This window comes from Hypomesus nipponensis, chromosome 17 (genome assembly GCF_054491055.1).
Source record: "Hypomesus nipponensis isolate SF chromosome 17, ASM5449105v1, whole genome shotgun sequence".
NCBI lineage: Eukaryota > Metazoa > Chordata > Actinopteri > Osmeriformes > Osmeridae > Hypomesus > Hypomesus nipponensis.
In genome coordinates this window covers 18,638,239-18,653,062 of record NC_140377.1, presented here as the reverse complement: position 1 = coordinate 18,653,062, position 14,824 = coordinate 18,638,239, and the positions used below count along the sequence as shown (strand labels likewise).

The 14,824-nt window shown below is 42.7% G+C and overlaps 1 protein-coding gene across 1 annotated transcript; it reads left to right on the top strand.

Moving 5' to 3' along the window:
* The first annotated feature begins 9,036 nt into the window (after nt 1–9,036).
* On the top strand, nt 9,037–13,439 carry LOC146253831 (uncharacterized). Its single transcript, XM_084676654.1, has 2 exons — nt 9,037–9,176; nt 10,533–13,439. The coding sequence occupies exon 2, from the start codon at nt 10,706–10,708 to the stop codon at nt 11,723–11,725; it is 1,020 nt and encodes a 339-aa protein (XP_084532780.1). The 5' UTR covers nt 9,037–9,176; nt 10,533–10,705; the 3' UTR covers nt 11,726–13,439.
* Nucleotides 13,440–14,824: the final 1,385 nt, after the last annotated feature.

The window sequence follows — 14,824 nt, the reverse complement described above, 5'->3', positions numbered from 1 at the left end:
CAATTCAAATTCAAATGCATTTCCAAAAAATGCATTTTCGTTTTCGTGTTCTGCCCGCGAAGAACTGCCCATAATTCGAAAACGAAAATGCATTCTGAGCGGCGCAGCAGAGTGACGTCAGTAGCCTCTCTTCTTCAGCTCCCTACTGACCGAGCTACCCATCTTGTTCGGTAGGGGGCAGTGTGCACATACGCAGTGCATTACATGGCAACATTTGCCGGGAAATGTATTGAATTGCCGGGTCTTTAGAGGACGCATCACAGATCATGGCGCTCCCTCAAATTGTGCAGACACTGATAGAATTAACTGAACTGGTAGAAACTAATAATATAGTCTGATGCCCGTGACCGAGTTAGTTGCTTGAGGAAGACCCAGATCATCTGGGATAGCACACATACGTCTTGCCGACGTCGGCCCGATGTGTAGAAGATACATCGGCAAGATGTAGTATGGAGATAGTTGGTATTTGATCGAAACTGACTTCCAGACGACGTGTGGACGATTAATCAAATCACACCCGGCCGCACTACAGATATATTCTGATAGATAACTCCATATGCTGTTAAATACTAGGCTATGTCCGATCTCTCAGAAAGCAAATATTTCACTATCCATAACCATATGAAATGTCACTTAGCAAATGAACATAGCCTATAGGCTGTCATTGACTTTGATAGGAGAAAAATATGCTTGACCATCCAAAATTGTCCATTAGCAATACAGTAGCTAGCTAGCGTGACTTGATTCAACCTGGATTTTCTGTGTGGGCATTATAATTAAGACACACAATTGAAGTTCATGATTTTATATCAGGCTGGATGTTGATGGCATCAAGCTCTTAAAAGAACTCCCAACACAGAAAAGAAAACAACGAAACATAAATATAGGCTATAGCTTTGCCAGTTGTTCCACGTCTTCCGTTGGTCTCCGCCGCCCTCCGAGTCTGTCTCGACTCACTTGGTAACAGTTACTGCCGATTTTGGCAAAGGAGAAGACACAAGTTTTTACAAGTTTCATAAGCACTATCTCCATACTGTTCCTCCAACGAGCAACTGAGCTTTTGTTCTGAGGTAAAGTTCGGTCGTTCTGAAATCGTCTACTTTTCCCTGTGAAAGCAAGCTGTTTCACCTTTGGCCTTTTCAGCAATCTGAATTTCAAAAATCTGAATTCCTGCAATCTGAATTTTTGAAATGTGTATTTTTGGATCAAAATGATTCAGTTTAATTAAATTCGACATACAAATAATTCAGATATTATATAATAAACTGTAAAATATTTCAGTTTTCTGAAATTCGACACACAAATATTTCAGATCTTTCATATTCAAATTCAGATACTTTTGTCAGCTTTCTAGCTCCATAAATCCGTTGCTTTGCATCCTCCGACGGATGGTCTGGTGGCCTACGCCGAACAGCTCCAATATGTCCTTTATTTTTAAACCATTTAATAAATAGTTTTCGATGGACTCGAACGGGATGTGGATGGTTGGTCGTCCCCGTCCCATTCGAGGCTCCACAGCATCCAGCCGTTCCAGGACTGAAGAGAGGTTTACTATGGCAACCTCATTAATGTGTACGTCTGTGACCATAGACATATAGTATATGTCTATGTCTGTGACGGCAGAGTATGCAGCCAAGCTCTCTGTGACATGTTCTACTCGGTCACGGGCATCAGACTCAGATAGGCCTATATTATTAGTTTCTACCAGCTCAGCAAATCCTATCAGTATGTAGCCGACTGTTTGGGTTCGTTTATGTTGCATTAATCATAAGGGACGGACACGGTCTTCGGGCACACTTTGTACATCTTTACTGTATCTACCCCACATATAGCATTTCACTTCACTCACTTTCTTCCAACGTCAGAACCACACACCCCTGTCACAATAAAAGCCCACAAGAAAATACCTTACAAGTATCTGCACAATTTGAGGGAGCGCCATAATCTGTGATGCGTCCTCTAAAGACCCGGTAATTCAGTCAATTTTCGAGAAGGGTCCAAATGCAGTGCTCCCTCCTCAGGCCCCTCCAAACCGGAACTCTCTCCTCAGGCCCCTGAAGCCGGAACTCTCTCCTCAGGCCCCTTTTTTCATGTGTATCCGAGGTATTAGTGCCACCGCTGGTCGGAGGATACTGTAGGCTATTTATATTAATAGGCTAACTTACATTGAACTTCGGTTTTAGCATAAGTCAATAGTGTTTAACAAAGCGGAAATTAGCATTGCGGCTAGCGTTAGGTACAGAGTTCTAAATTAACACCCTCCAAATGCGGGCTAAATTTCATTTTCATAATAAAAACTCGACCCGATCCCCGGACAAGCGGAAGATGACGAGACGAGACGAGAAACTCGCTAGCCAGTTTGGCCGGTGATAGCCTAAATGAGGCATTTCATCAACGATACATAAGGCTATGTTCTCGGCATGGTTATTGTTAATTTATCCCCCTGCAGTAGCCTAAGTTTCCCATGAACACCGTAATCCTACATTATTGGAATATGGAATATATGTTTAGTGCTATTACACATCTTTATGATTGAAGTGGTAATTGATGAAGCAACATTTAACATAAATACAAGGATGGATATTGATTTCAGATTAAGAGAGTAGTGTTGTTTGTATTATCAACGTTAAAAAATGAATTATTTCAGAGCCGGCTCTTGTTGCCGTGGAAACAATAAACAATAACACGAGCCAGCTGTTGCTGCTGCAAATGACCAACGGAAAAAATGTGATATTCTATAATGACCACTAGATGACGCTAAACTGCCAAACCTATTTTCTATGCTTGCCAGGGTTAGAACAGTGATCATGTTTGTAATGTTAGCAATACGTAACGCTAGCCGCAATGCTAATTTCCGCTTTGTTAAACATTATTGACTTATGCTAAAACCGAAGTTCAATGTAAGGTAGCCTATTAATATAAATAGCCTACAGTATCCTCCGACCACAGTGGCACTAATACCTCGGATACACATGAAAAAAGGGGCCTGAGGAGAGAGTTCCGGCTCTAGGGGCCTGAGGAGAGAGTTCCGGTTTAGAGGGGCCTGAGGAGGGAGCACTGCATTTGGACCCTATTGCAATTTTCCGGCAAATTTTGCCATGTAGTGCAATGCGTATATGCACACCGCCCCCTACCGAACAAGATGAGTCAGCAGGGAGCTGAAGAAGAGAGGCTACCGACGTCACTCTGCTGCGCCGCTCAGAATGCATTTTCGTTTTCGAATTATGGGCAGTTCTTCGCGGGCAGAACACGAAAACGAAAATGCATTTCTGGAAATGCATTTGAATTTGAATTGTGGTCACGATTTTGCAGCCACGTTCTTAAAATGAAATGCATTTTCATTTTCGAATTTTACATTTCAAATTGAATTTTGGTATCTATTTGCTGGGGCATATTTTGAAAATGAAATTTCAAAAGTCTTTTTCGTTTTCATTTTAATTAAGTGAAAGAATGAGCAGTCTTAAAGAAGAAAATTTAAGTGCAAATAGGATGATTGATTACTAATATTTATGAGTCAAATAATGCAGCCACATTCTCAATATGAAAAAGTATTTCTGGAAATGCATTTTTATTTGAATTTTGGTCATGATTTGCTTCCATATCTGTGATTTACGCGGAACGAGGGGCCTGGTCAGTTCTTCAGGTAGAGTTCTCACTTGAGATTGAGGACGGGCTCCCTTTCGCCACGGGCTCGAGTGCAGCTGCACTCCCTATAGTTACGCCACTGGCCAAGGACGGAGCCCTGTCGGACACCAGTAGAGTACCACTTATCATGCAGTAAGACAGGGTCTCTCTCCAAAACCAGACGCCAAACACACACATGCTGGGCTATTTTCGCATTTACCAACTATTATGAAGATAGGCTCACAAAATACTGCCCATCCTCAGATTTGAAGCTCCATAGCTAATTTTTCCTGGCAGGACTACGCTGTCTCACAAAATGTTACCATATTGATTTGAACAAAACTATTGCAGTCATTCAATGCATTACGTGTGAAAGCAATTAAAAAGTAGCCACAGTTTAATCCACAGACTTTTGTGCGACACAGACGCTCTCGATCTCCTGCGGCCTCCACCTCCCCCAGCCTCCACCCCTTTGTCTGCTCTTTTCTTCTTTCTCAAGGGGAATGCTGTCGTTGCTCTCTGCCCGTTGGGTGCGGCAGGGAGCCGCTGCGAGCACAACCATAGGCCAAATCAAATATTACAATATTGTATCATGTGGAATAAAGTATCGGTTAACAAACTACTCAGTCCTCCTGCCTCTGCCTCTATAGTTCCTTTCTATTTGCGTTTGGTGGGTAATCAATCAGCATACTGAGAGTGTCAAGAGGGCTGATTAGGTTTGTCTGATGTGGTTGCATCAGACTCGTCAGGTGTGACAAGATGTTGGCTCTGTGTGGTCTGGCTGACCTCACTACACTTTCGTGAGAAGAGGAATGCAATAAGTCAGTGACTTTGGCCTTTGGGCTGATTATTTGATGCCAGATCGACTTTTGAAATATATTTATTTCTCCAAATCACAAACCACATTTGTCATATAAAAACCAAATTTTATTCTGAACAATTCATGAATAAATTAGGAAAATGTCAAACCTGTTGAAAATCCAAAACTTTATTTCAAGTCAAATCATTTTAAATTCTCGTCCTGTCAGCAGGGTCTGCGGCAGCATCTTCAGGACCCCTAGTTCCCACGGCCATGGCCACAGGTCAATGTGGAGGGCCAGGTGAGTGGGGTCGTCGCCACTGTCACTGACAAGGATGTCACTACAGGTCCAGTTTATGCATCACAAAACCATCCACAATGGGGATGTTTTTGGTGTTTCTAAGCCACCCTTAAAAAGTAGGGTTTAATTATGGACTCTCATGTTTAAATAGAGGTTCAGACATGAAAATGTTTTTATGAAATGAAAGAAACATAGTGGAAGCGTTTCTTCCATTGTCTCTTACTGTTTTTGTGTCCGTGTGTGTTTCTCAGTACTCTGTGGTGAAGATCGTACGGGAGAAGAGGCTGAGGACTGAGGCCTTCACTGATGCTGAGTAGCTCCAGACATTCCCCAGCCAGCTCCATGTATTCCTGGTGGATGAGATGCACGTGGCTCTCAACAAAGCAAAACACACCTCGTCACCACCTTAGATGTGTCTGGAGATGTGTCCACAGAGACAGTAGCAAACCAGCCTTGTGCTGTGTCATCCATTAAGTTCTTTCTCTCTCAATTTGTCCTCACCTTAATGATGTCGTCTTCTGGGAGTTATGCTGATTGTACAGCGGCTGACTCAAGAGCGAAATAACCCATCCACTAGTTTAACTACGGGGCATTCTACATGCTGAGGGCTGACTACCTGAAGGCTCAGGAGTGCTTCCACTACGCGTGTCCGAAGACCAGGCACACCTGCCCAGGTGAGCAGGCAGCAGAGTGGGGGCCTTGGGCTTCAGCAACGCTGCCCCTGCTGCGAAGCTGGTAATGTTCACCCACCTGGTATAGGCTAACAGTGTTTCCAGCCTGCAGCTTGATGATGTGTGGGGTCCTGGTAGAGATAGGTGAGCGCAAGGGCGTAGGTTTGGTCTCAGACTTGGTGAGACCCCCCCCCCGGAGTGCAAATCAAGATGCCATTCTGTATACTATCCCTAAAGAGCTAGTATAACTGTATAATCTAAAAATTGCACTCTCCAAAAAAGAGACTGTGATGATGAGACTGTAATGCTGAACAACAAAATGTTTTATTATCATAAACTTCACCTGAAGCCCTGATGCTGTTTCCTCAGCCTGCTCGACATCGGAGTGTTTTCATGCTGTCATTCCTGCATACAAAATGGTTCATTCATTTTGTAGCCTATCCTATGGCTAGCAAGTTTAACCCTCCATACCATATTGTATACAGTGTTATTTGGACATTAATAATCAAATAATGATTCATTATATTTGAATAACCAACAGTGTTAACTTATTCACCTTGCGAACTGTCTGTCAAGCAATGCAGTGACAGTCCATCAACTGTGAATTTGTCCTAGGCTCCTAACCTTGATTGATAGGTTGGCTACAGAAGCTAGGTTTAGCTGTAACAATATCCTGGGTAACATATATTATGAACAGAGCCTGTTTAAGGAGAGCCTTGCCACTCCCTATTAAGCCACATTGTACTGAATTTGGTTGCAGTTCCACCAGAGTTCCACTGGGGGTGATCGCGAGCGAGTGCATGTTGAATGGGAGTCTACGGAGCTAAACGGCTAAATTAGTCTCTTTTGCCTGATTGTCGTTGAGAAATCTCTGGTTTGATTGTAGTTTTTGCATGTTCAACATGGATTATAGTTCGAAAGTTGAATGAACGAGTACTTATGTCCTTTTGATTTCTTACAGGGTGAGTCGTTGTTGCCTTTAACACGCTAGCATTCTGCTAATGAATGCTGATTGGTTAGTGAAGGACTGATACGACCAGAGCTCTTGCTTGATGGCATCCGAAGCGGAATCAGAATGTCAGAGCATTAGCAACATTAGCAACAACATTAACCTGTCAGCTGTGTTGTCGATGCCCCGAGAGAAAAAAGTAAGTGACCAGAGCTTGCCGTAAAGCAGTAGCTCTGGTCGTACGATGTGTATGACGTCAATTACATTTTCAAAAGCTTTTTAGAACAGAAAGGCGACTTTAAAACAATCTAACAGCCAGCAGTGTGTATTATTTTTGCCTCCCCTTTCGAATTCAGAATTCAAATTACTAGACAAAAAATTATATCCTGAGAAAAGTGGATTTTGAGGGGTACCGCTCCATAGACCTCCATTCATTCTGCACTCGCTCGTTAGCACCCTCACATGGAACTTCAACCAGTTCAGAACCCGGAAGTTTCCCGAGAGCGGCAGTTCTCTCTATATTAGACATTCTCTGGCAGAGTTGTGCTTTTTGACGTACATGTTACAGAATACAGGAGCTTTTCGTTGTCGTCCGCAATGAATGGACAGTAAAAGCACTGCTTATTCCACCATTTTGTTGTATTTGATTATGCGTAACTGCTACATTTGTCATCGTAACGTCTAAACAATTGGAATAACACACATATTGCATATATAAATCACAAGAATAATCAGTAAAAATACAAAAACAAGTTTATTAAATACAATTATTTAATAAACATTTTTACGTTTGAATGTTGGCAGGGTAGGCAGTGCCTACCTTGCCTACCTGACTGCACGTCACTGACCTCTGGTGACGTGTCTGGCTCTGGCACACGCGTTCTTTTAGTGCCTTTCTGAAGCCAGGCTAACATAATTAGGCTACTTACAAACGAAAGTCGTTTAGTTTATAGGTTTGAAAGCAGCATTGAAAAATCTGTTTTACTCAGGCATCAGTTGATGCTGTCTAGATAACGTTTTCGAATCTAGCTTACCGGCACGCAAGAAAAGGTGCCGGTACGCAAGAAAAGGTGCCGGTACCAGAGCCTGTTTAAGGAGAGCCTTGCCACTCCCTACTGAGCCCCATTGTACCGAATTTGGCTGCAGTTCCACCAGAGTTCCACTGGGGGTGATCGCGAGCGAGTCCATGTTGAATGGGAGTCTATGGAGCTAAACGGCTAAATTTGTCTCTTTCGCCTGATTGACGTTGAAAAATCTCAGATTTGATTGTAGTTTTTGCATGTTCAACATGGATTATAGTTCGAAAGTTGAATTAACAAGTACTTATGTCATTTTGATTTCTTACATGGTGAGTTGTTGTTGCCTTTAACACGCTAGCATTCTGCTAATGAATGCTGATTGGTTAGTGAAGGACTGATACGACCAGAGCTCCCGCTTGATGGCATCCGAAGCGGAATCAGAATGTCGAGCATTAGCAACATTAGCAACAACATTAGCAAGCCAAAACTCTTTCTAGCATGTGTATTGACGGGGAGAGCCTAACCTGTCAGCTGTGTTGTCGATGCCCTGAGTGAAAAAAATAAGTGACCAGAGCTTGCCGTCAAGCAGTAGCTCTGGTCGTAAGATGTGTATGACGTCAATGACATTTTCAAAAGCTTCTTAGAACAGAAAGGCAACTTTAAAACAATCCAACAGTCAGCAGTGTGTATTTTTTTGCCTCCCCTTTCGAATTCAGAATTCAAATTATTAGACAAAAAATTCTATCCTGAGAAAAGTGGATTTTGAGGGGTACCATACCATAGACCTCCATTCATTCGGCGCTCGCTCGTTAGCGCCCTCACATGGAACTTCAACCAGTTCATAACCCGGAAGTTTCCCGAGAGTGGCAGTTCTCTCTATATTAGACATTCTCTGCCGGTACGCTTAAGGGTAAAATGTAGAGGTCCCGGTACTGCGTACCGGTGAGTACCGGCCCACTTCGAGCACTGGTGACATTACGTGAAGACATGGTTGCCGCTCAACTACGCGGTCTGTACCGGGCGACATTCTCACTCAAATTTCAAGACTTTGTGACCCAAATAAAAATTCTGATGTGACAGATCAATGGGTAATCGCTTGCTCTCTTATAGGCTGTCCTCTTCCATCTTTTTGGTCTTTTAAATCAAACTATTTGTACAATTCGTGTGGTCCTTTTGCCATTTAAAATGCTATCCTTTCCCAGTTTTCTGCAACCACATTGCGCGCGCATCCCGAATGTTTACAAACAAATAATTGGTCTATTGCCACAATGGCGAATGGTTGTTGAAGTAATGCTTCATCGTTGTTAACTGGAGTGAAATAACTCCAGATTTTTCTTTTTTTTCTTTCAGTCATGACTGCAGCAATGCCCTCGAATCTGCGCTGTGTGCTTTCACTGAGTGAGACTGGGAGAGCGTGACGCGCTACCGCTGATGAACTCATGATAAGCACAGACACAGCGGAAGAAAAAAATAGTTCCCATTGACTTTTGTGATTAAAGTACATTTCTATACTATACGGCCAACTACTATTATAAAAAATATTCTAAAATCACTTGATTAAAATGAATCCCAGGTAGAATCGATATTTCAAATTGAGAATAAATCTTTTTTATACAATGCCAGTATCGAAAGTATTGATACTTTAGGATCGATCCGCCCATACCGTAGTCATTCGTGTGTCCACTGTTAGGTGAGCACTAATTCAATGTAGTTTGTCGTACGTAAAACGAAGTTTGCCTACGTGTTAAAATGTATTTAGAGACCTATTGTATTTAAAGATCAAAGCTCTGTTGCAGTTTTAATACCTATAAAGGTAAGTGCTAGCATTAGGCCTATATGAGTTGCTTTTGACGTTGTATCCAGGATTAACGACTTTGTGCTTGTTTTTAAAACTCATTTTGGTGTTGGCTAGCTAGCTTGACCTCCATTGTGTTGTTTGCGAGATTCAGTGTTTGCCTTCATGAATGGGGATATGTTAGTAGGCCTACGCTGTGAAAAGTAGACAGTGTTGTGTGTCTCTAAGTGCGTACGTTCACGTTTAGTGTATTTTAATTTGACCGCCCTCGTGGGCAGAGTAAAGATAGTGTGCCGTGTTCTGGAGCCAACAAGTTCACTGCTCATAAACATTCCGAGTTTTTCCCCTAGGATTTTTTTTGTTGGAGTGGGGGCAGGTCTGTGCGACCCCCCCCCCCTTCTCGGCCGAAATAAAGTTCTAACACTATATTTTGGAGTAGGTTAATGTAAGAGTCTTATAACAAATGTAATTTTGCATATATTTTTTTCCTATTTTCCGTAAAGCAATACAGTTCGGCAACTTAAAGTGTGTTCTAAATGGCAGAAATATGCTGCCAATTAATAATTGACGTAACAACATTTTGTAAATTGTCAGTAGCCTAGCCTATCGAGGTACTCTAAAGTATGTACACTGTCGGCTTCATTTGATCTTGATAGGCTAAGCATTCTGTAGCAAATAATAACAATATACCCACTATTAATTAAAACTACTTCAGCATAATAATGCACCTAAAATACAAACGTGAGCAAGGGCAGCAATCTATCAAATCAACAGGCATGCTAGAAGGGGAAGAATACAAACAATGAAAACACCAGTTAATAACTGCAATAACTGTAGACTAATACAATTACAGTCTTTAATGAACTGAAAAAATAAGTTATACGACTCATCGCTGCTGATAGATGGCCTAAAATCTTGTACAGCCCTAATTCTGATACCGTGGCGGCAGAAATTTAGCCGTGGCGGGCCGCCAAGACAAAATCAACATAGGGGAAACACTGCGTGAATTAAATTCTTTAACTATCCATTTTAAATAAAAAAGGAGACATGCAATAGAGTGTGTATTGGATTTAAAACTTTGCTATTCCAATCCAGAGTCCTTTTATTGTTAATTTACATGTAATGCTTATTGTGAAGTAATTCATCATATAGGTTATTATTATTTTGAAGGAAACCAAATTACTATGAGGAGTTGTGTGCCAGAGATAACGTTTTTATCACAGTGTTATTTTTCCAATAAATATAAACCTGAGAAACATACACCTGTAACCAAATTATCAACATTAAACAACCCAAATTGACAAAATGACAGACACAAGTTACCTTCATATGTGAAAGCTGAGTTCTCATTAACTTGTAACTGTTTTTTTCCAGATCCCCTACAGGCCAATCATACTTGATCATGACAAGACAGAGAAGACATCTTAAGGCTCCAGAGAGACTACAGAGACTCAACCAGAAATAGCAGTATCCAGACAGGATCAAGCTTCCAGAGACTAGATACAGGATCCAGAGAGACCAGACAGAGAAAAAGAAAGAGCTGAGTTATGGAGACACATCACTGTGACACATGTGGGAAGAGCCTTTCCTCATCCAGTAACCTCAAGAAGCACATGAGTATCCACTCTGGAGAGAAGCCCTACAGCTGTGACCTCTGTGGTAAAACCTTTGGTAGTGCAAGCAGTTTCATAGTTCACAGCAGAATCCACAATGGAGAAAAGCCCTACAGCTGTGACCTCTGTGGTGAAACCTTTAGCAAGTATAACAGTTTAACAGTTCACCACAGAATCCACACTGGAGAGAAGCCCTACAGCTGTGACCTCTGTGGTAAAACCTTTAGAAGTGCTAACAATTTCACAGTTCACAGCAGAATCCACACTGGAGAGAAGCCCTACAGCTGTGACCTCTGTGGTAAAACCTTTAGAAGTGCTAAGAATTTCACAGATCACCGCAAGATCCACACTGGAGAGAAGCCCTTCAGCTGTGACCTCTGTTGTAAAACCTTTAGACTGACTGGGCAATTGAAAGTTCACCGCAGAATCCACACTGGAGAGAAGCCCTACAGCTGTGACATCTGTGGTAAAACCTTTAGCAGTGCTAGTGGTTTCACAGTTCACAGCAGAATCCACACTGGAGAGAAGCCCTACAGCTGTGACATCTGTGGTAAAACCTTTAGTCATACTAGCAATCTCAGAGTTCACTGCAGGATTCACACTGGAGAGAAGCGCTACAGCTGTGACCTCTGTGGTAAAACATTTAGCCATGCTTGCAGTGTCACAGTTCACCGCAGAATTCACATTGGAGAGAAGCCCTACAGCTGTGACCTTTGTGGTAAAACTTTTAGCAATTCTGGCAATTTCAGAACTCATAGCAGGATCCACACTGGAGAGAAGCCGTACAGCTGTGACGTCTGTGGTAAAACCTTTAGACTGGCTGGGGATTTGACAGTTCACCACAGAATCCACAGTGGAGAGAAGCCCTACAGTTGTGACCTCTGTGATAAAACCTTTAGCCACTCTGGCCATTTCAGAGCTCACTGCAGGACCCACACAAAAGAGAAGATCTAAGCAGCACACACTGACTATTTATGTCAAACAAATGACATATTGAAGGGTTTCTTGCACTTGAAAAACCAAGGGGGTGAAGTTGTCCCACCAGTCACCACCTGAGAGAACTTCTGTATCGAAGAACTACTGGCCTGCTCCTACTAGAACGGAATATGCAGTAACACAAAATCTACAGTTCAACATGACAGGACGTAGGGAAGATACTCTACCCCTGTAACACTGGAGGGGAAGCAGTGTCAGTCTGGGTAGAATCTTGGTAAACACTGGCTGACACCTTTTCAGTTTTGAAGCACACATTTCTAATTGGGGTTTGCTTTTCTTCGGCGAGCACAAACATTGTTCTCTCTCATATTTATTTATTATGATTTTTATTGATTTTTGCCCCCTAAGCCTCAATCAATATTTGGACTACATACACAATGTCGGTTTCAAGTTTCATCTTGGTAGCGATTGAGTTGCTTGTATTGGGATTTATGTTCAGTTGCACAGTTTACGGATACAACGTGATAGAGACGTTCTAATAGAGAATTGGTCTATTGGTTGGTTTGTTATTGTTTTAACTATGACAAAGACCTTTTTGAGTCATGCAGGTTGTTCTTGAAACTGTATCTGTACTTTAACCCTCACGCTGTCCTTGTTGTCTGTATAGGCAGCCCATGTCCTCTAGATTGCGCTGCAGAAAACTCCAATTTACTCAGTTGTTGTCTTCTGTACACCTCCTGTGTCGTCGGGGGCAAGGATGCATGGGAATGGGTTTTGGTGTAGAAATTGTGTTACTAATCAATAATATCGAAATGCATTGTAGTAGTACAGTGCTTAGATTTAAGTAGTTTATTAGACTCAGTGTGAGTCTAATAAACTACTTCATCCTATCCACATACTACTGACAAGATTTCGACCTTAGAATCGTTTTGGAGACCTTTATGTTGTAATGCTAGAAAAGAAAACGTGTGTTTTTGTATTAGGAAAAGTCGTTTTGACACTGCGGTGGGTCACAACGACCTAGAGACAGCACGAGGGTGGCGTAATAGACTTTGCAGACAACCCAAGTTCAGTCAAGACACTCATGTGATTGATATCACCATTTATTCATATACATGGTTTAACTTTGGTGAAATGGAAGTACATGGGTAAGCGCTTCCTGCTTTAACTGCAACATCCATGACATGAGGCAGGGAGTAACAAGTTAAATCCCCCAATGGGGAGTACAGACAGACAACATAGGGGACAAGGGGATGGTGGTGGGTGGCAGCAGCGCAGAATACTAGGTAATCATGGATGTGTGTGTGTGTGTGCAATTGGGTGATATGACACGCTGCCCGAGTGCCATGCCTGAACTAGCTTCGCTCATGAATATAAGAAAATGTTTAACTTTATTTTTGTATGATGAAAAGTTGTCACAACATGGCTGTGGGTCACAACGACCCGTAGACGTATTCCAACCTCCTCTGAAACGTCCAACCGCTTAGTGGAAGATGCTATAAATGACATATTCTTCTGATAAAGATATAGCGTTAACTAGTTAGTAAGGTATACAGGCGCATGGCCGTGGGAACTAGGGGTGCTGCAGCAACCCCTGCTGACAGCATGAAAATTAAAAATGATATGACTTGAAATAAAGTTATTTTTCAACAGGTTTTACATTTTCCACTTTTATTCATAAAATTGTTCAAAATACAATTTCGTTTTTATATGTAAAATGTTGATTGTGATTTTGAGAAATAAATATATTTCAAAAGTCGATCTGGTGTGAATGACGAGAAGAATATTCAAACAAGAAAACAAATTCAGCTAACCATGGCTTGTCAGAAAAGAATATCTGATTAATTTACAAATCCATCAGCCCAAAAGCCAAAGCCCCCCCACCCCCCTGATAAAATATGTTCTTGTGGCCATGCCTGTGGCTCCACCTCAGTCACACTCTCAGCTGTAGTAGGCTTCACCGTGGCCCCTGGCTGATAAAACACAGCACGCATCACTACTACTATCACTACAGTTTAGTTTGGGAGGTGTCGGGGTGGGGGCAGGAGAGGGTAGCCTGGCTCTGCCCTCCTACGTACTTCCGCTCAATTTGGATTTTGCGTCTGTACTAGGTCTGGGAGCTCGGCTCTGAAGTCGGTTTCCAGAAACACATTTTTTGTAGATCCAATCAGCGAACAGAGGGAGTAGCTGAGAACGATGACGTTAATGTCGTGCACCAGTTTGAGTAGTTCAGTAATGGCGGCGGAGAAAGATGCGAGCAAAACTATTCTGCGGTTGTGGCAACGCAGCCGAATATCCATAGGTTAAAGCCGGAGCAAGAACCTTGCTGAGTTTTGTTGGTGGCCATGATGTTGTGGCCCTCCTCCCCACGGGGTTTGGGAAAAGTTTGATTTTCCAGCTCTGGCAGCTAGCTCCGTTACAGTAGTGGTGAAGGAGTTGGCCAAGGCGAAAGCTTGCGATTGGTTATGGCAAATCAGAGTGGCTCTGGGTGGATCCAATAGTTTTAAACTTCAACAGAGGACCCGCCTTCAAGGAAGTTAACGTTTGTCAATGGAGAGATCCCAGACCCTCTGTACAAATGAAATGTACGAGGGTCTGGTTAGGACCAGGCTAGGGAGAGGGTGCACAGGGCAGATTCTTTGAAGAATAATTACATTTCAAGTCATTTGTATAAGTGTGTGTGCATGTGTCTGTGTCCAGCCCGTGCAGTCTGCTGGTGTTTGTGAGTGTGTGTGCCCCCGTGCACGTTCAAGCTTGTGCACGCGCGTACCACCTAGTGTGTGCATGTGAGTTTACGCGAGTGTGAGTTTGTTATTTGTCTGGCAGCCGTCTGCTGTGTCTGATGCTCTCTGATCTAAGACAAACCACCGGCACAGACGGCCTTTGTCGGCCCTGCCGGAGCCTACTTTGATAAGTACTGTGCTATGCAAGTCACACTGTAACTAAGAGCAAGGTTACAGAACCTTGGGCGATTCCTTGGTGTCCTTCCCACCCTTGTAGCTGTCGAAGGTCTTGCTGAGGGCGGCTGTCGAAGGTCTTGCTGAGGGCGGCCTTGCATGACCCAATGGACGAAGGAGCTCGGCCTCTTCCCTGTGTGGTGGGGGCCCTGGCGCTCTC